Here is a 25,987-nt window from a genome sequence, read left to right as displayed (position 1 = left end):
GAGGCCGCAGGAGAGGCCTGGGTGTGAGTGCAGAGACTCGGCCGACGTGGGCCCAGGGGAGCCGGCTGACCCTGTGGAGGGAGGCGCGGTGTCGGAGGGGACAGGCTGATGGCAGACCTGCAAGTCTTTTTTTTTTTTTTTTTTTTTATTTAAAATATATATTTTATTGATTTTTTACAGAGAGGAAGGAAGAGGGATAGAGAGTTAGAAACATCGATGAGAGAGAAACATCGATCAGCTGCCTCTTGCACACCTCCTATTGGGGATGTGCCCGCAACCAAGTTACGTGCCCTTGACCGGAATCGAACCTGGGACCTTTCAGTCCGCAGGCTGACGCTCTATCCACTGAGCCAAACCGGTTTTGGCAGACCTGCAAGTCTTGAGGAGGCCTCCTTCCCATCTGTCAGGTCATTGGTGGACACCCTCCCGATAGAACTTTCCTGTGTTGAGGCAGACCATTCAGAGACCCAGTTTTCCACTTCTTCCTACGTCTTGAAGTGCTGCTCAGAAAGTGCGTGTGCCATCGATCGGAACAGGTGGTCATCTGAAGGACCAACACATCAAAATAGCATACATTTCACATCGCATGTATATCAACATATGTGTAACTCCATCTAGTGAAAAAACCCGCATTATTAACCGGTACACCTAGTAAGCCGTGGGTGTGGAGTGGGAGACCCGGGGGGTGGGGGCTGGGAACAAGGCAGATGGCCAGGCGACAGGCGGGTTCCAGACCAGGTGTCACCAACCGAGGTCCGGGCTGCAGGGCCGCTTGACGTCAGAAGCCGGCAGCGGAGGGCGTGTGGGGGTGACCTGCCCGGCTGGGTGAGCGGGAAGCAGAAGGCGGGGTGGCGGGGGCGGCCCTGGCGGGGCTGGGAGGACCTTCCTGAGGGAGGAGCACACATTCTCCTCGGGCCCGGCCCCGCTGCTCACCTTTCACGGGGAGTCCCGGCACCGCTGCTATGAGAATCACCGGCCTCCATCGGCCAAATGGACGTTGGCGTTGCACGGAACACCGAGCCCCATTAGTTCGGGGGCTGCGGCCTCGTTCCGCGGCGAGGAAACCGAGTTCTGGCCGAGACCCGCCCCACCCACCGGCCCAAAAGCGTTGAGCCCGCAGGTCCCAGGTCCGTCCCCTTCGTGAGGGCTGGACGGAATGCGAGGAGACCCCAGGGCGGCGGGGAGGACGGGGCGTGCCTGCGGGAGCGGCCCCGATGCACCCCGGCCGCGCGTCGGTCGCCTGAGCCCTAACGCTGGGCCTCGGGGGCCGGCAGGGGGCGCTGCGCCACCGCGGACGCGGGCACGTCGGGGCGTGGCTTCAGGCCCCGCCCACCTCCACCGGGCGCGCGTGCGCAATGCGCCTCCCCCGCAGAGGCTGCTGGGCGGGGCGACGCGAGCCAGCGCCGAGCGGGAGCCGGAGCGGGAGCGGGAGCTGAGCGGCGGCCGGAACATGTGGAGACCGGTGAGTCCTCGCCGGCGTGGCTCGGCGCCCCTTTTCCCCGCCGCCGCCAGGCACCGGTGCGGGCCCCTCAGGGCCCCGAGACCCGAGTCCCTGCGCACCCCACAGCCGGGGCGTCCGGGCCCGTCAGGGAGCCTGTCCCCCGGGCCGCCCCGCCCCGACCTCAGCGCTCTCAGGGTCCCTCACAGCCTCAGGTGCCCTGCCCCCCGGACTCCCCTCGCGGCCCCCAGGCCCTTTTGGGAGGTGCCGGTGCCTCTCAGGAGCCCCCGGCAGAGTGTGCTCCGCACACCCGGGAGCCCTCTTCCTCACGGGCTCGGAGGCCTCGCTCTCACCTCACGGACACCTCCCCGGACAGACGCCCTTTCCCACGGCAGCCCGCCCGTGGAAACCCGGCCCGCCCGCGTGTGTCCCTTAGACCCGCCGCTGCTCAGGCCCTGCCAGGACCCAGGCTGCGAGCCCTCGCCGTCTCCCTTCCCTCTGGTCCCCGACCCACCCGGCCACGCTGAGCTGGCACCTGCCCCGGCTCCCCACTCGAGCCTCCCGCCCTCGGTCCTTCCTGCACCGTCTGGCCCTGGGCGGCCTGCCCACTCCTCGCGTTGACCCTGACCCGGCAGCTGGTGCCTGGCGGCGGCCTCCCGTCCGTAGCTTCTCCGCAGTTCGCGCCCTTGTCACCGCTCCCCCCAGGGGTCTGGCCTGCGCTCTCCTAAAGGTCGAAAGGTCGGTTTTCTGTGGAGCTTGCCTTTTTCTTGCAAACCTAGCCTGGTAGGTGGAGACATTCACGCCGTGAGCCTGTGGCTGGCAGTGAGCAGCCCCAGGACGCGGGGCTCAGAAGATGGAGTCAGTGCCCAGGCCATGGCTTTAGCCCCTGATTAGGAGCTGCTCGCAGCCACCGAAGGGCGTGGCACCTCGGGGGCCGAGGTGGTCCTCCAGGCCCCGCCCCTGGGCTCAGGTTCCCAGGCTCACCCGGAGGAGCTCAGGTTCCCAGGCTCACACGTCTGTGTGGCCGCCCCTCCTGGCGGGAGTTGGTGCTGTTGACCTGTTCTTAAACGTCAGGGGTCCTTCCAGGTCTGTGCAGGTTTCTTCGTTGTTTCTCATATATTTTTGTTGATTTCAGAGAGGAAGGGAGAGGGAGAGAAACATCAACGATGAGAGAAAATCATGGATCGGCTGCCTCCTCCACGCCCCACCCTGGGGATCAAGCCCACAACCCCGGGCACGTACCCTTGACTGGAATCGAACCCGGGACCCTTCATTCCGCAGGCCGACGCTCTATCCACTGAGCCAAACCAGCCAGGGCTGGTGGTGGCTTCTTACTGCCCTGGGCAGCTTGTCTGCAGTGACATCTCGCCAACATTCCTTCTAATCGGCTGTCTAATCGACACGGTGCTAGGAAAGCAAGCAGCTTGGCTGGTGACCACACACGGTCTTTGTCCTGCATTAAAGTACACACACTTACCCATCATCCGTTAGCGTGTCACTGCTCAGAGATCTTTTTTTGCTGCTTTGTACGTTGTTAGCTAAGTTCTGATGAGCCCTGGATGTCTGCAGACACACTGTGCGCACATTCGAGGGAAGCAGGACAGGCCGGGGACGGGAAGCCCATCTCCTCTTGTCCACACTGGAGGCTGAGGGAGTGGGAGGGGTGCAGGGACAAGTGTCTTGGCAAGAAGGTGCTGGCATGTGGGAGCATTTCCTGGGGACCCCTAGCCCTCTCTGCACCTGTGTCCAGATACCTCTGGTGCTCAGGCCCTGCGTGTGGCTCAGGTTATGTGTGATGTGCTGGAAGCTACCCTGGACGGGACCCGGGAAGGTTTAGCTGCAGGCTCTGCCCCACGTTTATAGCCACGTGACCCCTTTGGGCTTCGGGGATGTCTCTTGCTGGACTGTCCTTCCACCTGCTGCGCAGCCAGTGTCCTCGACGGGGCCACGTGGGTTCTGGCTCGTTCTGTGCTTATCACTGTTGATCTCGGTTCAACTCCCGTGGAGTTCCTGCTTTATCTGGCCGAGCACATGCTGGATCTCAGAGTACAGGCGTGACTGAGAGGTGGGCCCTGCGCAGTCTTCGGGGGCACAGGGGCTAAGCTGACAGTCACTCCTGTGTGATAGGGTCCGTAGCGGAGGGATGGCCAGGTGCAGGGGTGGGGGTGAGTCAGGGTGGACGGAAGGGTATTCCTGGAAGGACAGCAGCCCAGAGGACAGGGCGGGCTGTCCAGGGTCTCCCAGAGGGACCTTGGTCACAGGGGCGTGAGGGAGGAGGCCTTGCTGGGAATTGAGTTGGTGAGGACATGATGCAGGCGGAGCGCCTACCAGGAGGTCTGTCCACGGGCACCTGGCACCGGGTTGTCATGGCTCAGAGGCTGTGGACGCTGGTCCTCCGCTTCCTCACCGGAGCCTGTGGCAGCCGTGACGGTCGTCAGGAGGCTGGGGCGCAGCCGGGGCGTCATGCTCCGCTCTGCTAGTGAAATGGCTACGACGCAGCGTTCTTTTCTGTGAGGGAACAGCGTGTGGGGTTGTCGTTACTCTTCACCTGAGGATTCTTTTCCATCCGTTTTTTTTAAGAGAGTGGAAGAGGAGGGGGAGAAAACAGGAACATCTGTCTCTTCGTTGTACTACTACATGGTGCATTTACTGGTTAATTCTTGTATGTGCCCTGACTGGGTATCGAAACCGCAAGTTTGGTTATCGGGACGACACTGACCAACCGAGCTGCCCAGCGGGGCCAAGCCTATAGGTTTATCGATTGATGGGTAATTTAGGCTAGAACAGAAAAAAATCCTTTACAAAGTTTTTATTGGACTCACTGGGGGGTGACATTAACAACCGTTGAAGGTTGTCTGTGAGTTGGGGGGTGACATTAAGAACCGTTGAAAGTTATCTGTGAGTTAGGTGACTTGACATTGTCTCACCAAACCCTTGCAAATGAATGCCCTGGGGGCATTGCTCTCCCGCTGGCTGTCAGGACCCTCTGCTCTCCAGGGCCTCAGGGAGGGCCAGTGTGGGACCAGGATGGTGTCGGCTGGGCCGGGGCCCCTTCAGCAAACGCTTTCCTTTTGTCGAGCATCTGTTAGGCGTCAGGCCCTGAGTGAGGAGCTTTATCTCCACCACCTCTCACCTCCAGCCTGGAAGGTGGACACGGTTACCCGGTCAGAGAGGAAAGGTGTCAGCAGGGCAGAAGCCCCGGCACCAGGTGGTGGTTCGAGGCTGCAGGCCAGCCTGTTCCTCCGTCCTGGGGCTCAGCACTCGGGGACCCTTCCCCACTCATGACACCCCATCCACACAAGGCTGCTGCGGGTCAGGAGCCATGTGCGTGCCCTGTGCCACCTCACGGGGTTACCAGGAACCCTGAGTGGCCACGGCCATCCTGTGCCTGGCGGGGGCTGCCCACGCTTCTTTGGGGATGAGCCCTCCCAGTGGTGGGCGGGTCTTCTCCAGGGCAAGGACGGGAAGGCAAGCCCTCTGGGGGAGCGCCCCCCGCCCCTGCAGGCTTCTGCCAGCTGAGTCAGAGGTGCCCAGAGCACCTGCAGCCACATGCTCAGCCTTCACAGGGGCACCTGGGGGTTCGGTGATGCTGGGTTTGGGCGTGGTCTTGGGGCTCCTGTGCCGAGGCTTGGGGTGCTGCACACACAGCCTCTGAACCAGGCCCTTGGCTCCGCTTCTCCGATGGTTGGCCCGTTGCTAGGATAACCTTCGGACCTTGGCTCTGAACGCTGACGTCTCAGAATGAGTGTGGTTGGTCAGCTCTGGCAAGCTTCCTTCTTAGTCTGCCGTGGTGAACCCCGTGGGCCTTACAGCACACCCCACCTTGCCGCCCTTCCCCTCTGGTCCTTCCACTCTCTGCATCCTGTAACTAACCCTCGCCAAGCTCTCCATGTATTGGGAATAGTCTCTCCTCTCTTCTTGGCAAAATAAGCCCTTCTTTTCCTTTGGGAGAAGCTGTGCTGACACAGACAGGTCACTTCGACCCAGCACGTGTGCCCTGCTTTGTGCCAGGTGGGGTGCACAGGTTGTTGAGGGGAGGGGAGGGCCTGGGGGCAGCCAGGTGGCGTGGCACAGTGAGGAGGACGCCTGGGAGAGCGGAGCGACTCGCTGACTCCACGGGAGCTCAGCACGCACCTCTGCCTTCCTGTGCTCCGAGCGTTGCAAGCCCCCGTTCACTTGATCGGTACTTTGCCGGTGCGGCGGTCCCGCTTCACAGCCGGGGAAGCTGAGGCACAGAGAGGGAAGCATGGCCGGTACGTGCCGGTGCCTGGATTCCAGTGCTGGCCCCTGATGTCTAGATCCAGAGCCTGCCCCCCGCTGCTCAGCCTGGGCGGCTGTCCTGGCCCGGTCTCCACCTGCTCAATGCCAGGAGCCCCCCTTCCCCCGACGGTGACAACCGAGTGTCTGCCGGCAGTGCCCCACGTCCTAGCGAGGACCCCTGGCCTGGCTCTGAAACGCCACCTTCCCGGCCGAGACATCCAGTAGGACAGCAGGTGCTGGAGCCTCTGTCGTGAAAACAGACACACGGGGACCCGCTGACAGCCCGCCACCTCGGCCTGCCCACTGCTGACGTCCTGCCCCGGTGTTTCTGTTTCTCTTTGACAACGTACGTTTTGTTGTCATTGGACCGTTTGGTAGTAAGACAGACATTCCGACTCAGACCCTCTAGACCAGCTGTTGCCAACTGACTGGTGGCCCGTGGACCCACAGGTCTGCGAGGTCCGAAAGGTGGCAACGGCTGCTCTAGGCCAGTGGTTCCCAGCAGGGGGGTCATTTGATTTTTAAAGGGGCGATCGAGGATGAAGTAAATGAACTTTTTGCATTTCTTGTGGTTCTAGGGGCCTCATATACAGTATATGAATATGTATTGTGACATACTGATGCATTTCAGTTCTCTATTACATGTTTTGAAACTTTATTTGCTATTTTTTCATATCGCTTATTTTTTTTTAACAGTTTCTTAGGGATTTCTTCCTCAGGACTTCAACTGTCCTTTCGTTCTCTTATTTTTTTCTTTCATGGACGCCATGTTCTTGGGAAGCTTGTTTAGACCAAGTTAAGCTTTGGCCTTTTAGGCTTCCTCCACGTGAACAGGAGCTCACTTTTTGAATAATAAGAATTATACACCACAGGGAGGGCATCAGGATGTTAGAGATGCTGAGGGGGCGTGGCCAGAGCAAGGCTGGGAACCGCTGCTCTCGCCTTCGCTGTGCACTCCCTGAACAAGGACATATGCTCCCGTCACCATGGAAACTTTATCATGCCCCACATGCTAAGAGCTCAGGCAGACCTTGGAGACCCTGCAGTAATGCCAGTGTCCCCGTAAGGCAAGTCTTGTGGATTTTTTGTTTCTTGGTGCATATAGCCTATTGAGTGTGCGGGAACGTTGTGTCTGAAAAAGAACGTACACACCTTAATTGGCGCTTATTATTGCTAAGAAATGCTGACCATCACGTGAGCCTGTTGGAAAATGGGGCCGACAGACTTGGTGCAAACCTTTAATTTGTGAAAATTGCCCCATCGAGGTGGGCTTGCACGTCTGTGCCCACTCAGGTCGTCTGGGGTGGGGTTCTCCCAGGTCAGCGGTCGGCAGACTCATTCGTCAACAGAGCCAAATATCAACAGGACAACGACTGAAATTTCTTTTGAGAGCCAAATTTTTTAAACTTAAACTTCTTCTAACGCCACTTCTTCAAAATAGACTCACCCAGGCTGTGGTATTTTGTGGAAGAGCCACACTCAAGGGGCCAGAGAGCCGCATGTGGCTCGCGAGCCACGGTTTGCCGACCACGGTCCCAGGTCGAGGTCGGGTTCCTGCTTTGCACCTGGTGTTCCGCTTCTCTAGTCTCCTGACCTCAGCGGTCCTCCACGTTTCCCAATGACCTTTTACTTCACATCTTGTTAGAAAGAACTGGAAATATTCACAGAAGTAGAGAGGCTTGTAAGTGACCGTGCCCAGCACCAGTGCCCAACGCTTGGGCCCTGACGACTCTGCAGAGGCCAGCAGCTGCCGAGAGAAGGGCCCCTCGTGTCTGCTTGTCGGGGTGTCTTGGGGTCACTGGTAGTAAGTGTGAGCCTGGCGCTGGCAGCCGTGGCTGCTGTGGGTTGTTGCTCGTGGCCGTGGGCTGCACTCCGGGCTCCTCACGCTTGCCCAGGACACTCTGGGCTCCTTCTCCCAGCAGCCCCTCCCCGGCCACCGCTCTGACCTGGGCTTCAGCCTTCTGAGTGGACACCTGTCCCTGCCTTCCCCAAGGCTGATGTCCCCAGCACAGCGCCCCCTCCCTGGGGAAGACCTTGGCGAGGGCCTTGGGACGCCCGCCTATCTCCGGCTCTTTGCCCCTACCCTTCCCTTTGGGCAGCCCCTCTTCACCTCTGGCCACATGCGTTCTCCACCCACACGGCCGGTCTCCTCAGAAACACCCTGTCCGCTCCTGGCTTCGGGCCTTCACTGACGCCGTGTCCTCTGCCTAGAAAACCCACAGCTTCCACGTGGATATCCCCTCGCTGCCAGGCTGCAGGGTCCCTCCCTCCCTGGCAACCGTTGCTGTCCCCACGGCCCTGGTCACACACAGGGCCCACTGTCAGGCTGGTCTTCCTGGCAGAGTTGGGTGGGCGGGTGGATGTGCGTTATAGAAGATACCAGCCAGGTGGGGCGCACAGGAGGGCCTGGGCGGGGCCTGGGCAGAGCGGCATTAGGGACAGGCATGGTATGGGCAGGTGGGGCTGACCCTCCGGGCAAGTGTGCTTGTCACAAACCCCCTCTGGATGCCCAGTGGGAGGTGGTTGGGACCCCCTCCTGGACCCAGCCATTCTGCAGGCTCTGACTGACGTCCGGGGAACTGACCGCCGTGTGCGCACGGACACGTTCTCTGGGCCTGCTCTTCCGTGCGGCATGGCCGTGTGCCGTCATGTGGCCGGGTCAGGTGTGCAGGCCAGAGGGGCAGCAGGGTGCAGAACGCCCGTCCGCTCTGGCCTCACTGTGTGTGGCCTTGCTGGGCAGAGGTCTGCCAGCACCGTCCTCCTCTCGGGACAATAGGTCATGGACATTTTCCTTTGACTTTTGCTGTCCTTGAAATTGTATTCAGGGCTGCATGCTTTGGCCAGAAAGTGATTGGAAAGTCAGTTCCTTATATGGCCCAGAGTTCACAGTGATATCTTTTTAAAAATATATATTTTTATTGATTTCAGAGAGGAAGAGAGAGATAGAAACATCAACGATGAGAGAGAATCACTGATCAGCTGCCTCCTTCACAGCCCACACTGGGGATCAAGCCCCCAACCCGGGCACGTGCCCTGACCAGGAATCGAACCATGACCTCCTGGTTCATAGGTCGACGCTCAGTCACTGAGCCATGCCGGCCGGGCACACAGTGATAATCTTAACATCTGTGCTGTGGGCTATGACTTACTATACACAGTGTTTTTTTCCCTAGAAACTGAGAATTTGCAGTTGGAACATTTGTAGTTGAGGAACTGATAAGACTCGTAATTCAAGTCAGATTGGGGACCAAGGTTGCCAGTGGGCAGAGAGCCTCCTGGGAACTTAGCTTCTCTGCCCGTCCTGCTGGCGCCTCCACTTTGCCTAACAGGAGTTCTGGCGCCTTCGTCTACTCTCAGAACAATGACCTAAGCAAGGCCCGTTTCCCCGTGTGGTGAAGCACTGCTGGCACTTCCTGCGGAATGCCTCCCTCAGGCTTGGGCCAGTGGTCTCAGCCGCAGGAGAGACTAAGTGCTAGGCCCCAGGGCCCACAGGCCGGGCAGGGCAGGGCAGGGCGTGTGGCCGCCTCACCTGACCCTGTGCTCTTGTTCACTTTGCAGTCACCACGTTGCCACTTGCACTGCACTGCTGTGCAGGGCAGGCTGCAGCGCTGGCCAGGCCCCCCCGCCTTCCTCAGGAGAAGCCTCAGGGTCCCGCCTGTTCAGTGGTGAGTTCTCGGCAGCCTCTCCAGGCAGGATGGGCGGCCTCTTGTGGGCCTGTGGCCGGATCTTCTCTGCGCACCCTCCACACACAAGACGGGCTGGGTTTGCTCCTGGTGTGGTGGGCGGACCTGGGACTGGGGCTCCAGGGCAGGATCCCTTCACAGCATGACGAGCAGAGGGCAGCCAGAGCTGAGGCTCAGACAGGAAGTGGGAGGGGCTGCTGTAGTGGGGCCAGAACAAGACACAGGGGCACGAGGGTCGAGACTGGAGCCAGGGAAGACTCAGTGCTAGGTCCCAGGGCCCGTAGTGCTGGGCAGGGCATGTGGCCGCCTCTGCAGGATGGGCAGAGTGAGTTGGGCGGGGGTGCGGGCGAGACTCGGAGTGGGTGCTGGTCCCACTGTGGTCCTTGCCTTGACCTCTCCCCATGTTCAGTGTGTGCCACCTGCATGCCTTGCCATCCTGGCGCTTGCAGTCCAGTGGGCCATTGGCAAGGTGCATGGTGGGTGACTATAGGGTGAGCGGGCCTGGTCCCGTGAGTGGCTTTCCATGTGGTCAACGATCCACTTTCTCCATCCACTGGCCCCTTGGAGCCTGGCATCGGGGGAGCTGTGGGCTCAGGTGAGGTGACTTGGACACCGGGGTCAGAGAGCATCTGAGACCAGCGTCACCTGCACAACCCAGGCCAGGCAGGGATGGGGTGCAGACGGGAAGCAGCCAGCTGTGCCTTTTTGTCCCCCCAGGCCCCTGGGATCCCAGCCCCTATGGAAGAAGGTGTTCGCCTCCACGGCCGTGGGGCTGCCGCTGCTCCTGGGCGTCCGCTACCTCACCGCAGAGCCGCAGGAGAGGAGGAGGATGCGGCTCATGGTGGACGGCGTCGCGCGCTTTGGCAGGTAGGGCTGGGTGGCGTGGCCCTTCCTTCTCCCTGCACAGCCCCGCCCTCATGGGCCTAGTGCAGTCACACTGGACACGCCTCCACAGACCCTCCAGATCAGCCCTGACTGCTGGGGGTAGGGAGGGGAATGGTGCCTTCCACCCTCCTCTTCACCTGCCTTCTTGCCCCAACTTCCCCGTCTGGAGTTGGCACCCAGACAGGGGTTTCAGCCCACCCCAGAGCACGGGAGTGGACCTGGTGCTGTCTGCTCCTCAGGCTTTTTGACCCTCGGGGGCAGGGCTGACCTCCCAGAGGAGCCCCTCGGGTCAGCACTCCTGCTCCTGGTCCGATCCAGGAGTTCCTCAGCCTCAAAGGCCTAAGAACCAGCTCTTGGCACTGAGTAAAACCTTTGTTTGCCCAAATGCACTGTGTTCAAGATTGCCTGTGGAAAGGGCTCACCTGAGACCCTAGTTAAGGGTGCTGCTGGGGCAGGTGTCCGATCTGCTAGCTGTGAACACCTGCTGCCTCTCGGGCCTGGGCGATTCCCCCGGAAGGAAGGCGGAGGCCACGGAGGCCTTCAGGCACCTAGCCAGAGGCTTCGCTGAGATTTGCTCGAGGCCGGAGATGCCAGATGGCTGACCGCCCGCTCACCCCGCCTCCAGGTTGAAGCAAGCCCATTACTTCTCCCTGGTGGGCAGTTGACAGGTTTGCCCGGAACTCCCAGTTGCCCTCCTGGGCTGGTTCCTGGCGGGGACCTCTGTTGTGCAAGCCTCGAGGTTGATGACCGAGCATGGAGTTGGACCTGCCTTTTCTTCTGTCCCTGTGCAGCTTGGTGCTGAAATGCCCCCTTGGCTGGCCTGGGCTTGTCCGCCTGCCTCGTGTGGCTGCTCTGCGTGTCGGACACCCCTCCCGGGAGCACATCCCATCGCCCACTGTCAGAGGCTGAGCTGGGATTGGAGGGAGGGAGCCAGACGAGTATCCCCGTCTGCGCCAAGCCTTACAGGTGCCAGGACAGGCAGGCCTGATGGGGCGTCGTGGCGGGGGCTGGGTGACCACAGGACCTCTGGAGACAGAGGACATACAGCAGGTCCTGGGTAGCGGTCAGCATGGGTGCAGGAGCCCAGGGAAGGACACAGGTCGCGGGGAGGGGCTGAGTGTGACCAGGACTCACCGATGCTTGTTCTGTGGCCGGAGGCCGAGGTCAGAGTGTGTCACAGGTGCCCCGTGCACAAAGACTCGGGGGTGGGGGGCTGGGAGGTTTGCTTAGGACCTTTTTACAGTCTCTGCCCCCCCCCCCTCTTTTTGGTCACAATTTCAAATGTCCAGAAAAGTTGCAAGAGTAACACAAAAGAACTTTTTGCTGGAAACTTTGCAAGCAAGTTGTCAACATGCCTCATTATCCCTGAAAGCTTGAGTGTTTCCTAAACAAGGACTTTCTCCTTCATAAACACAACCAGGAAGCTGCTCCCTTATGACCTTTGACCTTCCCTATCACCACATGCCCCAGGAGCAGCCCTTTCAGCACCAGGGTCGGTCTAGAGTCCGTGTCTTGGGTCTTGCCTTCTGGAGCAGTCCCCAGTGTCTCCTGGGCTCACTTGGCTAAACTGGGGGTCAGGGCACAGTCCTCCAAACCCCCACATCTGTCCACAACTCTGACACCAGCTGCTACTTCTGGGGCCCCCATTGGGGGGGACCACAGCCTTCTCAGTGTTAACAGTCCCCAGGGCGACTCCCAGAACTCAGGACATGCTGTGCTGAGGGTTGGGGTGCTGTTACAGAAAGGGTGTAGAGCAGGACCAGCTAAGGGAGGAATGCACAGGGTTGGGCCTGGGAAGTCTCAGATCACAACTCCGGTCCTCGGACCTGTTCCCACCTGGCACTGATGTGCCTGTCCACGTGGAGTGCCCTGGGCACTGGTGTCCAGAGTCCCAGCTGGGGTTTCAGTGCCCGGGCACCGCTGAGCATGTCAGTAGCCTCGTGACTGAATTTAAGACGCCAGCCCCCTCCCCGCTGGGCTACCACTTGGCTCAGAGCCCCAAAACTCTAATCATAGGGTGGGTCTTTCTAGTCATCAGGCCCTTCGTTATAAACCATCGGGGCCACCATGAGTCAGAGATGTTGCTGTCACTCAAGAAATTCCATGGGTGTTGAGTCGGGGCTGCAGCCAGACCTCTTCAGTAGTCAGTTCCTCAGACACAGGGCCCTGGACAGATCTGGAGGCACCAGAAGGGGCCTGGGCCTGGGGTTGCACTGGGCTGTCGCCTTGGCAGGAGAGCAGTGGGGATCCCCATCTGGGAATCGACTCCCTGGGGGCTCCTGTCCACGGGCCCTGCCTGGGAGTGTGGAGGAGGCAGGACCAGGAGTGTGAGGGCCTGGGGTAAGGGTGTGTTCACATGGGAGCTGGCCAGCCGGCCACTGCAAGTGTGCCCAGTCCTGGGTGGGTTTTCCTTTAGGACGAGTGTGCTCTAAAAGAATACAGACCCCCACCCAGCTGTCACTCCCATGGGTCCTGGGCCCCGGGGCATTGCTCAGGGGCTGAAGGGTGGAGTGGGTGCAGGTGGCCGGTTCTGCAGACCAGGAGATGAGATGGACGCTGAGAGCACAGAGGCTGGGACGAGCCTCCTGTGGCCCTGGGCCCCGAGGGGCGGGTGGAGGGGGGCCTGAGACTGCGCCTGCTGGGGCTGAGGGAGCCTGTGCCGGCAGGTCCTTGAGGGTCGGCCTGCAGATCTCCGCGGACTACTGGTGGTGCACGAACATCGTCCTGCGAGGGGTGGAAGAGGTCTGTCCGTGCGCCCTCGGTGACAGCGGGGCCCGTCTGTGCTGTGGGGCGGGATTCTGGAGGAGTTGGGTGTTGGGAGGACTGAGGAGGTGCCTGCCTGCCCCCATCCCCCCTCCATGCCTATGGTCAGAACAGCCCGGGGTACTTGGAGGTGATGTCTGCGTGTCATCAGCGGGCGGCCGACGCCCTGGTGTCCGGGGCCATCTACAACGGGGGCCTCTACGTGAAGCTGGGCCAGGGGCTGTGCTCCTTCAACCACCTGCTGCCCCCCGAGTACATCCGGACCCTGCGCGTGCTGGAGGACAGGGCCCTCACTCGTGGCTTCCGGGAGGTGAGCCCCACCCTGGAGCAGAGGCTGGGCGGGCTCGGCGGGGCCTCCACGCCGCCCTAAGAACCCTCTCCACCAGGTGGACGAGTTGTTCCTTGAAGACTTCCACGCCCTACCCCACAAGCTCTTCCAGGAGTTTGACTACCAGCCCATCGCCGCTGCCAGCTTGGCCCAGGTCCACCGTGCCCGGCTGCATGATGGCACCGTCGTGGCTGTGAAGGTACAGGCCCCCCCTGCTGGCGGTGGCTGGGGAGGCAGCGGCAGGCTTGGGTGGCAGCAGGTGCAGTGCCTTGCCCGTGCAGGTGCAGTACATTGACCTGCGGGACCGCTTCGACGGGGACATCTACACCCTGGAGCTCCTGCTCAGGTTGGTGGAGTTCATGCACCCCAGCTTTGGCTTCAGCTGGGTCCTCCAGGTAACTACCCACGGGCAGGAGCGGCACCCTCTGCGGGGCGGGGCTGGGCTGCGCCTGGCCCTGACCTGCCTGCCCATGTGGCCCCCAGGACCTGAAGGGGATCCTGGCCCAGGAGCTGGACTTCGAGAACGAGGCCCGGAACGCGGAGCGCTGTGCACAGGACCTGAAGCACTTCCACTACGTCGTGGTCCCCCGAGTGTTCTGGGACATGTCCAGCAAGGTGGGCTGGGCCCTCTGGGTGGGGGCAGGGATGCACGGCCTGCTGAGGTCAGCCTCTCGCTCTCTCCCAGCGCGTGCTGACAGCCGAGTTCTGTGAGGGCTGCAAGGTCAACGACGTGGAGGCCATCAAGTCCATGGGGCTGGCCGTGCAGGATGTGAGTGCATGTGCGGGTGTGGAGTGGGGGAGGGTGTGCCTGTCACGTGCGCAGTGGGGACATGGGTGTGCCGTGCACGCAGGGAGTCACAAGGGAGGGGGTGCCTCATGTGCCCTGACAGTGGCGTGGCCCTGTCCCTGCCCCAGATAGCAGAGAAGCTCATCAAGGCTTTCGCTGAGCAGATCTTCTACACGGGCTTCATCCACTCGGACCCCCACCCTGGCAACGGTAGGAAGCGCCACAGTGGGCAGGGCTGGGGCTGGGGCAGGGCTGGGGCTGGGGCTGGGGCAGGCAAGCACGAGCCGTGTGCCCTGTCCTTAGTGCTGGTGCGGAAAGGCCCGGACGGGAAGGCAGAGCTGGTGCTGCTGGACCACGGGCTCTACCAGTTCCTGGATGAGAAGTAAGTGGGGTGGGGGGTGCAGGACTGAGCCTGGCCTGTCTGTGCTGCTGGGCTGGGCTCACTCTGGGCCCTGCAGGGACCGGTCGGCCCTGTGCCAGCTGTGGCGGGCTATCATCCTGAGAGACGACAGCTCGATGAAGACACACGCGGCGGCACTTGGGGTGCAAGGTGAGGCAGGGGCGTGTGTGCACGCACGAGCACAGGGACACGCGGGCACGCAGCCTGACTCAGCCCGCCCCCAGACTACTTCCTGTTCTCGGAGGTGCTCATGCAGAGGCCCGTGCGCCTGGGGCAGCTGTGGCGCTCACACCTGCTGAGCCGAGAGGAGGCGGCCTACATGCAGGCCATGGCGCGGGAGCACTTCGAGGACATCATGGCCGTGCTCAAGGCCCTGCCGCGGCCCATGCTGCTCGTGCTGCGGAACATCAATACCGTCCGCGCCATCAACACTTCCCTTGGCGCCCCTGTCGATCGCTACTTCCTCATGGCCAAGAGGTAGGTGCTGGCAGGGAGCCCGGTGGGGGTGGGGTGGGGTTGGGTGGGGGCGGGGGAGAGCTGGGCTGGGCTGACCATGTCTCTGGCAGTGCGGTCAAGGGCTGGAGCCGCCTGGCAGGCTCAGCGCACACGAGTGTCTATGGCACTAGCCTCCTACGCCACATCAGGGTCATCTGGGAGACATTCAAGTTTGAAGTGGCCCTGAGGTGAGTGGACAGGTGGGGCCCAGCAGGCACGTGGGAGGCCAGGGCCTGCTCCCCATTGAATTGCGGCCCCTCTTCTCCTCTGCCCCCCCCAGGCTGGAGAGCCTGTCCATGCGGTTCACAGTCCTCCTGATTCGAGTGCTGGTGCACCTGGACCTCATGCCCAGGAATGAGGGGCTGTACGAGTACCTTGCAACCTAGGGCCCTAGAGCAGGCAGCCAGGACTGGAGATGTGGACGCCCCCCGACCCGGGACACTGAGCAACTGTCGGCTGGAGTGGGGGGACCCCGGGGGCTCTGACCTCTGGTAGGGCCAGGAGGCCCTGCAATGACCACACGTACTTATCAAACCAAACAAATCTTTTCTCCTGTGTTTTGTACAAAAAGGGGTGGTGGCAGTGGCTGTGTCCAGGGGTCTAGAAGTGGGCAGTGACCCGGTCCGTCTCTAACAGGTCGTCCAGGATCTGTGGGGAGAGGGCAGGTGAGGGGAGGGGCGGGGCGGGCGGGGCGGGCGGGGTGGGGAGGGGAGGTAGACGGGTCACTCACAATGTCAGGTGTGGTGCCGATCTTCTTGGCCAGCTCACTGCGCTCCATGGTGCTCAGGTACAGGTAGCGGTTGAGCAGCTCTCCGTCCAGGATGTTCCGCACGGCATTCTGCAGGGTGCGCCGGTCCACATGCAGCATCCTAGGGAGGTGTTAGGCATGGGGAGCTGGGGCAGGCCTGGGGGGGTGGGGGGATGGGACAGACCTGGGGAGGTGTGGGGGTGGGAAGCAGAGGCATGCTCACCGGAAGGCGCGGGGGTTGAGGCCGGCGTGGTGGGGCAGCATGGTGGTCAGCGCGTTCTGCAGCATCAGTAGCCGCCGGTAGGTCTTCTCTTGCATGGGCAGCAGGAGCCCAATGCCGCCGTCGAGGGTGGCTATGGGGCACAGTGTGAGCCCGGTGATCCCAGCACCACCTGCCCACCCGTGCCACTGCCCCTCGTCCCCACCCACAAGGCCCTCACCGAACCACGTTATGTGCTTGTTCTCCCACACGACCGACTTCTTGCTGGGCCCCTCAGCAGCACCTCGGCACGGGGTCCTCCAGAAGGTGTTCACGTGGGCACCCACATGGAAGTCCGCCCGACGCAGCAGGCGCATGCCACCAAAGCTCTCCTTGGCTGGGCCAGGGGGACCTCAGGTCATAGCCCGCCCAGCCCCATCCAGCCCCCACCCAGCCCCCGCCCTGGGTCAGGGAGTACTCACCCTCCGGCAGGTACATGTACACCATGAGGTTGCGGTCACGGTCAGACACTGGGAACAGAGCCCCGAGTCAGCCTGGTCACCACAGTCTCAGATGGACCCCAGCCCCAGTCCTGCACTCACCCAGGAAGCCCAGTTGGGTGCTGTCCACCATGAAGTCCACGCTGTACACTTCCAGGGGCTTGGCGTCCTGGGGACCGAGGGGTGGGTGTCACATCAGGGTCACCGGGGACAGGGACCACCTGGCACAGGGCCACCCCACCGCCCAGGTACCCGGGAGACGAGGCTGAGCGTCTTGCTGTCCTCCTGGTAGCGCAGCAGCGAGATGCTCTTCATGACGTCGGCGGCCAGGATGAAGTTCTTGATGCTGATCATCTGGTGGATGTACAGCTGGGTGTCGATGAAGGCCATGCCCGTCAGCTCGCTGGCACGCAGGCTCCACAGGAAGATCTGTGGTGGGAGAGGTGGCAGCCCGTGGCTCGCAGGCAGGCGGGACCGTGGGTCGGCACAGGCCACAGGGGCAGGGACCCACCTTCTGGCCGATGGCCGACACCAGGTGGCCGTTGCAGTGGCACAGGGCGGTCACAGGCCCCTTCTGCTCCTTCTCGTACAGGACCTTGAACTTGTTCTTGGTCAGGGGCTGGCCAGGCTCGGGCACCACCTCGATCACGTCCATGATCAGAATCTGCGTGCAGGGAGGGAGGTGGTGACGTGAGGGAACACACAGGGGCTGCTGGCACACGGGTCTCTGCCCGCTGGCTGCTTACCCGCCCACGGCAGGTGACCTCCTCCCCCTGCATGAGGCAGGTCCCAGCAGCCACATAGCCTTTGAGGCCTGACACAGTCTCCTCGCTGCGCAGCGACACCGTCTTCATGCAGGTCACGTGCTCCCACTCCTCCAGCTCGATCCTGCAGGAGTCGGGGTCAGGATGCAGCCCTGCCACCTGCCTCCCTCCCGCCCCACCTGACCCAGCCTCACCTGGCGTTGGGGATGGCCTCCCAGCTGACGGGAGAGATGAGCTGGATGGAAAAGGCCTCCTGCTGGGGGTGGATGTAGCGGTCATCTGCAGAGACAGGGCTCCGGTCAGGGGGGGGGGCGGCCCCAAGAGCAGGCCCAGCTGGAGCGTCTCCTACCTCTCTCGATGGTCTCAAACTCCTTCTCCTCGCCCGTCATGCGTGGAATCCGGGTGCATGCCGTGTTGGTGCTGGTGGCCACAGCGTATACCTGGAGGAGTGGAGGTGTCACAGACCAGAGACCAGGCCCAGAAGGTCCCTGGCCTTCAGGGGGGCTCAGACCTTGGACTCCACGTGGTAGGCCACATAGTGGGCTGTGCAGCGCAGCGGGATCTTCCTGACGGGCCACGGGGCATCGTAAGACAAGTAGGCAGGCAGGACGCTGATCCTCAGCTCGCCCTGGATGTTGAGGGGATCAGTGAGGCCAGGCACCCACTGAAAACAATAGGTGACCCCAGACCCTCAGGGCTCCCTGGGATCGGCCTCCGCTCTGTGCAGCACGGTGAGCAGGCAGCTGGGGTCGTCCAGGGCAAGGAAGGACCAGGACCCGAGAGCACTGGAGGCAAAGGGTGGCCCACACTGGCCATGCCGGGGTCTGCACAGATAGGTGAGGGGCCCTGCCAGGGCCCAGCGCCCCCCTCACCCAGTCCTGGGTGCATCAGCACCATCATCACTTGAGTTCTCGGGTGACAGATGAGGAAAGTGAGGCTCGGAGAGGGTGAGCGCCTCAGCCAGCCACAGCGCCTAAGGGGCAGAGCTGGGGTCTCAGCTGACAGCAGTGGCAGCGCCTGAACTCCGGTCACCCAGGCAGGTGCCCTCAACCTTCTCAGCAGCAAGCCCAGGTCTCCCCTCCTTGGCCTGCCCCCCCACCCCCACCCTCTGCAGCTCCAACTCGTCACCAGGGCCTTGTTCCCGGCCCCGCACCTACACTGCCTGGCAGCCCCACCGGGCAGCTACCTGTCTGTTGAAGTACAGGAAGCCGCGGGGGCAGTTGACGTTGTGGAACGGGGCGAAGGAGTCGATGGGGCCGTCGATGCCCATGGGGTGCAGCCGCAGGGCCCCCCGGCTGGTCACCAGAAGCCAGTGAGGTGAAGGCCCACAGATGAAGACCTGGGGGCAGCACCGTGAGGAGCCTGCGGGGGCGAGGCCCCACCGCGCGGGCTCCCCGGTCCCCGGCCTACCCCCGAGTAGCCGTAAATGTCCTCGAAGTAGCGGAAGCGCGCGACTCGCCCACGCGCCGCGGCCCCCTCCTCAGCACCGCCACCCTCCGCCTTCTTCTTGGACAGCTTAGGCTTCTTCTCCCGGAAGTTGATGTTGTGGGGGACCTGGGGGAGGGGAGTTCTGTAGCACCCGCCCCTGCCCCCACCCTGCCCAGCACCCCTGGGCCAGCCCGCACCTTCTTGAAGCGAACTTTGAGGTTTCCCTGGCCGAGCTGCGAGTCGTGGGCGAAGGCCTCGTAGATGAGCAGCTCTTGGTCCACGTGCACCTGGAAGGGGGGGTGGTGTCGGGTCATCAGGGGCCTGGACAGCGCCGGCTCAGGATGGGGCGGGGGGCCCGCCTGTGCTCACCAGCAGGTAGGGCCGGCTCTGGCGACTCCCGAGCGCCACCAACAGCACCTCCTTGACGAGGGGCAGCTCCCCCTGGCGCGTAGCCTCCTCCTTCCGGGCCTCGCCCTGCGTGGTGGGCTGGCCGAACGAGCTGTCCACCAGCACCCGCTGCCCCACCGGGAAGTTCTTCACCAGGAACACCAGCCGCCAGTCAGGGAGCTGGTAGATCTGAGAGGACAGGTGGTTAGTGGAGGCAGGAGTGGGGAGGGGCGGCTGCGTGGGCACAGGGCGCCACCCACCTCCATGGTTCCGTTCTCCCGCACCAGCAGGCACCAATGTGTGGGCTCAGCCCGGAAGGGGGTGGGGTCCCGGTCGGTGGGGGGCTGGCTGCTCCTGCGCGCCTCCTCCTTGCTGGGGCTGAAGAGGGAGCCCGAGTCCCCGTACAGCATCTCCTCCTCGTCATCCACTGTGGGGCTGGGGAGCACAGGCGTGTATCAGGGGTGGCCCGCCCTGGGGACCCCAGCCCCGAGGACCCCGGCCCCAGCCCCCACACACCTGGTCTCTGAGCCTGGGCCCTCCGCCTCGGAGCCACTGCGCCCGCCCAGCTCATCGCGGGTCCCGCCCAGGCGGCTCTCGGTGGTGAACATGCCACTAACGTCGCGGTACACACACATGGCGATCACCTTGGACTGCTGTTGGGGGAGGGGGCTCAGTGGTCTAGGAGGGGTAGGGACGTGGTTGGGGACAAGGGCCGGGGGTGGAGGGCGTGGAGGGGCCTACGTGGTGCAGCGGTGGCTTGTGCAGAGCCAGGCGGTGGTGACGGCCCCCATAGGAGTCGCTCTTGAGCAGGAACATGGTGACGTGGCCCTCGGAGCTCATGATGACCACGTAGGGGTCAGCCACGGCGCACTGCACAATGGGGGAGCCCAGGTCCACGGGGATGAAGTGCAGCTGGTTCACTGCAAACACAGGCCAGTCAGTACACACTAACCCTGCCCGCTACACACTAACCCTGCCCGCCGGCCCGCCCGCACGCACACCCGCCCGCTGGGCCCACCTCCTTCCAGCAGGCGGATGCCCAGCGGTGACACTTGCACGATGTAGCGATTGTCCCCGATGTTGCCGGCAAAGACTGTGGGGCCCTGTGTGGCGAAGCCACTGGTGTCCAGCTCCATGATCTCCTGCCCAGTCTGCAGGATCTGTGGGCAACAGTGGTGAGGCACACTCCTAGCAGGGGCCCCACCCAGCACCCCTTCGCCAGGCCCCTCACCATGGTGGAGTCCTCCCGGCTCAGAATCAGGAACCCGTGTCTCCGCCCGTCGTCCTCTGTGTCAGGGGTGCTGGGCTCCTGCTCCGCGCTCTCGCCCTGAGGGGTCTCCTCCTGTGAGGGGAGGACAGAAAGAGCACCTCACCACCCAGCCCGGTGCCTAGAGGGGCGGCCCCTCAGCCGAGCCAGAGCAAGTTCTGACGCCTCCGCTGGGACCCGCACAGCAGGGCCTGCCTCAGCCCCCGGCCCCTCGGCCTCACGGACACAGCACCTGTCGACCCTCGGGGCCTTCTCGCAGCCTGGGGCGCACGCACCTGCTCCTTGCGCACAGGGGCAACCACTGTCCACATGTCGTAACAGCCAGGGAGTTCAAAGGTCGTCACCACCTGGGGCCGGATGCTCTTCTGGAAGGACAATGGGGTGCATCTGTCCACCCAGGTCCCCAGGAGGCCCCACCCTGGCCTGCCCCCCACACACCTGCAGCACAGACAGGGCCCCGTTCTTGCCGTAGCCAGAACACATCACGATCTCCAGGTCCGGCTCGGGGCTGTTCTGAAACTGTAGGGGCCGAGGTGAGGACAGGGCCCCCAGGCAAGCCACCTGCCAACCTGCACACCGCCCCCACCCGCCTTCCCAACCCGGGCACCTCTTCAGACAGGAAGGCGGGCTCGCCCATGGCCGCGTTGGCACAGGGTCCAATGTTGAGGATGCTGTCACACACCTGAGGGCATAGCAGTGGTCAGGCGGGTGGGCCCACCAGGGTGGGGCCCCTTCTGAGCACAACCTCACCTCAAAGGAGTAAGTGGCCAGTTGTGTGCCTGACTGGGCCTCGCTGCCGTACACCTCGATCTCGTCCACCTCGTCCTGCGGCCCGGACTGGCCACCTGTAGCACACGGAGCGCTCTGAGCTGCCCTGTTCTCTGGCCCCAGCACCGCCCCTGCCCTCTGCCCTCTGCCCCCTCACCTGACCAGCCCACTGTGGAGTCCACTCGCTTCTTCTTTGACAAAGGCTCTTCCTGGGAAGCAGGAGGGCGGTGAGCAGCCCTGGGGACACCCTGCACAGGGGCAGAGTCCCCACAGACACCCCCGGCACCCACCTTGTCAGCGGCCTCCCGGACAGCACTGGCCGGGGCCTCCTGCAGCTTCTCCGTGTACTTGAGAAGGAGGGAGTTGCCCAGGCGAGAGCCAAGGAACAGGTACCCAGGCTCCATGGTGACCATCTGAGAGGGGAGGGTGGGGCGGTGGTGAGGGGGACTGGACCCAGACCCAGACCCAAGCCTGCCCGCAGCCCCGCCCCCACTCACGCTGCTGGTGAGCACGCTGGCGGCGGCCTTGTCGAAGTGGAAGGCACGGACGCTGCGCATCCCATCGGTGATGAGGGTCAGCACGTAGCTGTGGGAGAGGGACACTGAGCTGGGCAAGGCTCCCGGGGCGGGCGGGACGACAACACTGGGGGTACAGGGGTCCCTGAAGGGGGACTCACATCTCTCCGCCCTTGAGGGAGATGACCATCTTGTCGTAGGAGATGAAGGCCGCCTGGGCACAGTCAAGAGTGATCCGCACGCCCTCCTGGGTGCCTGTTGAGGCGGGGGAGGGGTGTCAGGGAACCAGCAGCCCCCCCCCCCCCGCCCCAAACCACCCCCCAGCCCTGCGCGACCCACACTCACGCAGAGGGAAGGCGGTGGTGCCTGAGGTGAGGCTGTTGAGGGCCACGCCGTACGGGGGGACGCTCTGGTTCAGGTACAGGAGCGAGTTGACTGCAAAGACCACTACCCCACCTGGAGGAGGACAGGCTGGTGGGCAGGGCCCGGCCGCTCCACACTACCTCCCCCAACCCACCAGGCTCTCACCTATGGGCTTGGGCACCGCCAGGGCCTGGGTGCAGTCGAAGGGCAGGCTGGTGAGGGACCAGATGACGGGGTGGACCTTCTGGGTGATGTTCAGTGAAATGGCCACGATGGAGCACGTGTCCTGCCGCACGGCCACCCGCCTGAGACCAGCAGGTGGGTCAGCCAGGGCTCCCGCTCCGCTCCCGCCCCCCAGGGCCCGCCGCAGAGGGGCCTCACCCGGGCCACGTCTGGTTGGGCTCAAACAGGATGAGCAGGGTGGGCTCGTAGTAGCCGTGCAGGAACTGCAGGTCGACGATGTTGAGCAGCTTCTCGTCCAGCGCCCGGACGTCGATGATATAGCTGGGCAGGAAGCTGGACCTCTGTCTGGGGGGTGAGGGCTTCAGCGGGTGGAGGGCGGAGGGCAGGTGGGGCTCGGCCCCCCACGTGCCCCGGCACTCACCCCTCTCCCATGAGCCCCTCGTGCTCCTCGGCCAGGCTCTCCCTGCGGAAGGGCAGCACCACCAGCCGCGTGCCGTAGATGAGCATGGCCGCGCAGCGCCCGTCGGGGTCTACACGCACCCGCGGTGTGTGCACGTTCTGCACGAACCCGTCCTGGGGGGTGGAGAGCCATCAGGCAGGCCATGGGGCCAGGGGCCAGTGGGAGACCTCGGGGGAAGCAAGGGGGTGGGAAGGGCTGGGCGGTGGGGGAGGGAGAGGGGCGGGGCGGGCACAGCCTGCCTACCCGCAGCTCCGGCTCCTCGAAGTAGTGCAGAGACAGCGTCTTCAGGTCATGGGTGCCCGGGTCGTACTCCACCACGGACAGCTGGGGACAGCAGGCCAGAGCTTCGACCCGCCACCGAGCCCTGCCAGCCTGCCACCCACCCACCGCTGTGCCCGGGACCCCCGCCAAGCCCACCACCCACCTTGGCGTCTTTGAAGCTCAGCAGCAGGGCATCCCGCTTGGCGCCTGCCAGCTGCACGCTGGCCATGGACATGACGTTGCCGAAGAAGGAGAAGGAGGCCACCAGTTCCAGCTTCTCCCGGTGCTCCCTGTGAGCCTTGCCCTCTGGGGGACAGGCGATGGGTACAGGTTTGGTTCCCTCGCCACAGCCGCCCACCCTCAGGCACGTGGCCAGCACAGCCGCCCGGGTGCTCACCTGTGTTCCTGTCATTCTTGGCCGGGGCCTGGAGGAAGGAGGGGAGGCAGTGAGGAGGAGCTGCTGCACCAGTGGCCCCACCTCGTGGAAGGACGAGGAGGAATGACCACCCGGGTGGCCCCGACTGGACCCTCAGTGGAGTGGGGAGCACGAGGCCTATGGAGAGCCACGCACACCCAGCCCCACAGGCTCACACGTGGGTCCCCAACCTGGACACAGGCTTCTCGAGCCCACCCCAAGCAGGGTCAAAGGTTGGGCAGATGCTCTACACACCCCTAACCTGCCTGGCTCTGCCCCCGCAGAGTGAAACACTGGTCCGCAGAACAAAGGCGGGGGGGGTGTACACAGGGCTAGAGCAATACAAATGTTCTGTATCACTTGGGGCAAAAGTGCTCATTTGAGCCAAAATGTCATAAATCAAGGAGGCCTGCTGTATCTCCAATGTAACTAATGAGGAAATGACACAAACGTGCAACAACAAACAAATAGAAACACACGACCGATACAAAGCGGAGCCAAGAAGAAGGAAACAGTGAGAAATAAAGGAACAAACAGGAAGACACTGACACAGTCCTTCAGCCCCAAATACCGGAACCACATCCGTGGGGACAAACTCTCCAACGAGAAGACATGTCAGCTGGACCGAGTGGGTCTTAAGGTGAAAAGTATTTGAGTTAAAAAGAGACACTTCACGACTAAAAGGTCCGTTCACACGTAAAAACCACTAAAGAAGTGTAACATCCATCACCCTAAGTCGGTCTCATGAAGCAGCTTTAAAACAAACACACACACACACACACTTTTCTACACTCCTGCCGGGCAAGTACCCACCTCAGCCATCTCTAGAATTACCTTGGATATTGTTAACTTTTGTCACTTCCATGTAACTTTGGGAGATTACTAAATCTACTGAGAAACTTATTGCATCTCTGAGATGAAGAACGTTGATGGATGAACCTAGAACTGTGCTTTGTGCTGCTCCGAGCAGCCCGCGGGGGTGTGGCCAGGGGCACAGCGCTGCTGGCAGCTCCAGGGCACTGTGGGGGGGGGGGGCAGGACCACTGGGGACCCTGCCCAGCTCTCCCTCGGCATCACTACCTGCCCGCACGTTACCCTCTGGTGTGAGAGCTGGCAAAGGGCCAGAGAGCAGGTGCGGGGCGCGGACTTTGCAGTCTGGTCTCATTCATCTTTGGGATTTTTTCGGCTCTTTAAGGGCGTGAACAGCTTCCTGAGGGCTCTCCTGGCTCCTTCCCTTCCTGCCAACATGCTGCCGACTCGCTCGTCTTTGCACCGACCCTTCTTTTCCTGCCAGTTACTCCTCCGTCTCCTCCTTCCCTGTGCACACGCTCCCTCAGGGCTGTCCACGCTCACCGGACCGTCTACTCCACACCCCGGCCCAGCTCTGCTGGCCCTGCCCGGCCTCTGCGGAGGGCGTCCCCGCAGCCGGCGCACCCTCCACTCGCCATCCGTGACCCTAGGTCTCACTCGCCCTTCAGGAGCCGCTAAGAAGCCGCTCGACTTCCTCTCCGGCTGAGCTCCCTGCGCCTCCCTGTCCTCCCCCGACCTACTCCCACTCCGCCAGCTGGAAACACTCGGCCTCCCCCATCGTCTGCTTCCCCCGTCCGCTTCTTGCAACCTACGCGTGCTCACAGGTGCGCCTCCTTTTAAGGGGAAGTTCCCCGACCCCGTTCTTTTTGGGTTTTGTTCACCTACTACCGATCCCACAGCAGGCCTTCCCATCCCCGACTTGGAGAAACAAAAGAGCAAGTAGGGCGCCCGAGGGAGGGCGCACGCCCGGGCAGGAGGGGGTTGGGGGGCGGCAGGGTCACGTGGCAGCCTCGCGCTCAGGCGCTGCGACCCGCGGGCTTCTCCCTGGCCCCCGGGCCGCCGCCTCGGCGAGCACTGGGCGGTGGAGGGCGGGAGCCGGCGGCGCGGGCCTACCTCGGCGTCGCGGTTCAGGCGGTACACGTAGAGCTGCGAGGTGCCGGCCACCACGAGGTTGCGCTCGCTGTTGTTGAAGAAGTTGCAGTACATGGAGAACTCGAGGCCGGTGGGCGGGTGCGCCTGCTTGTACACGGCGTACATGGTGCCGGTCCCGGGCTACGCGGGGCCGAGAGCGAGAGGGAGCGGGCCGCCCGCGACCACCCCTCACCTGGCGGTTGGAGCCGGCTCGCGGGGGACCGGGACGGCGGTGAACACAGTCCGGCCGGGCCCGGAAGCTGAGCGCGAAGGTTCCGGGTCCTACGCCTGCGCAATGCCCCGCGGCGGAGCGGCTGCAGGGGCGACAGCGGCCCCTGGTGGCCGCGGGCAGGTTTAGCGGTTCCGCGTCTAGAGCTCCGACGCCCCGAGCTCGCCCGAGTTCCCTCCCGGGTCCCCGCTGGAGGCGAGGGTGCGACGGCTCAGGGCCGGCTGGGCCCCCGCCTGACCCAGGATGGAGTCCGCGTGCTGGCTGTCCCTGCAGGAAGAGGCGAGTCTCCAAGCCCCCGTGCGAGGCGCTGTGCCCGGAGCTGGCGCCTGAGTGAGCGAGGCGAGCCTCATAGTGTTGACCAGGAGAGAAGGGGCGCCCCGGCTTGTGCCGCCCGCTGGTGTGGAGGAAGCCCGACCAGTCCCAGGCTAAGCTGTGTTCTCCACCCCACCCTCCAGCCCCGCAGAGCAACCTCCCCACCGTGACCACCAAACCCGGGCGCCCAAGGCCCAGTCCCAGGCGC

General features: G+C 63.1%; 2 protein-coding genes across 5 annotated transcripts; one reads left to right on the top strand and one right to left on the bottom strand.

Moving 5' to 3' along the window:
* The first annotated feature begins 1,379 nt into the window (after positions 1 to 1,379).
* Positions 1,380 to 15,579, top strand: ADCK5 (aarF domain containing kinase 5). Of its 2 annotated transcripts, XM_080646150.1 has the most exons (15): positions 1,380 to 1,462; positions 9,257 to 9,363; positions 10,099 to 10,248; positions 12,933 to 13,008; positions 13,139 to 13,339; positions 13,416 to 13,556; positions 13,639 to 13,752; positions 13,841 to 13,972; positions 14,043 to 14,126; positions 14,273 to 14,354; positions 14,448 to 14,526; positions 14,603 to 14,694; positions 14,769 to 15,021; positions 15,111 to 15,227; positions 15,320 to 15,579. In XM_080646150.1, exons 1-15 carry the CDS (start codon positions 1,451 to 1,453, stop codon positions 15,423 to 15,425), a joined length of 1,746 nt encoding a protein of 581 aa, XP_080502276.1. In that variant the 5' UTR covers positions 1,380 to 1,450; the 3' UTR covers positions 15,426 to 15,579. The 2 variants fall into 2 exon arrangements, with proteins under 2 accessions (XP_080502276.1, XP_080502275.1); XM_080646149.1 differs by having other exon boundaries at positions 14,273 to 14,526; positions 15,320 to 15,576.
* On the bottom strand, positions 15,566 to 25,487 carry CPSF1 (cleavage and polyadenylation specific factor 1). 3 transcript variants are annotated; one of them, XM_080646148.1, is made up of 37 exons: positions 25,221 to 25,487; positions 23,280 to 23,307; positions 23,046 to 23,188; positions 22,865 to 22,945; positions 22,583 to 22,734; positions 22,360 to 22,506; positions 22,144 to 22,283; positions 21,961 to 22,071; positions 21,777 to 21,870; positions 21,598 to 21,685; positions 21,391 to 21,513; positions 21,258 to 21,309; positions 21,083 to 21,177; positions 20,940 to 21,014; positions 20,771 to 20,851; positions 20,608 to 20,697; positions 20,297 to 20,407; positions 20,084 to 20,225; positions 19,807 to 19,985; positions 19,582 to 19,718; positions 19,326 to 19,500; positions 19,048 to 19,254; positions 18,876 to 18,965; positions 18,661 to 18,804; positions 18,437 to 18,589; positions 17,762 to 17,878; positions 17,600 to 17,690; positions 17,445 to 17,529; positions 17,233 to 17,374; positions 16,998 to 17,150; positions 16,739 to 16,915; positions 16,589 to 16,655; positions 16,469 to 16,516; positions 16,228 to 16,383; positions 16,011 to 16,140; positions 15,770 to 15,908; positions 15,566 to 15,687 (listed from the first exon to the last, which is right to left on the bottom strand). In XM_080646148.1, exons 1-37 carry the CDS (start codon positions 25,362 to 25,364, stop codon positions 15,640 to 15,642), a joined length of 4,335 nt encoding a protein of 1,444 aa, XP_080502274.1. In that variant the 5' UTR covers positions 25,365 to 25,487; the 3' UTR covers positions 15,566 to 15,639. The 3 variants fall into 3 exon arrangements, with proteins under 3 accessions (XP_080502274.1, XP_080502273.1, XP_080502272.1); XM_080646147.1 differs by having other exon boundaries at positions 21,961 to 22,086; positions 25,221 to 25,456; XM_080646146.1 differs by having other exon boundaries at positions 16,011 to 16,383; positions 25,221 to 25,456.
* Between the last annotated feature and the right edge of the window lie 500 nt (positions 25,488 to 25,987).

This window comes from Plecotus auritus (genome assembly GCF_963455305.1).
Source record: "Plecotus auritus genome assembly, chromosome: 11".
In the NCBI taxonomy this organism is placed as follows: domain Eukaryota; kingdom Metazoa; phylum Chordata; class Mammalia; order Chiroptera; family Vespertilionidae; genus Plecotus; species Plecotus auritus.
The sequence above is the reverse complement of the archived record's forward strand: the minus strand, read 5'-3'. Positions and strand labels throughout refer to the sequence as shown.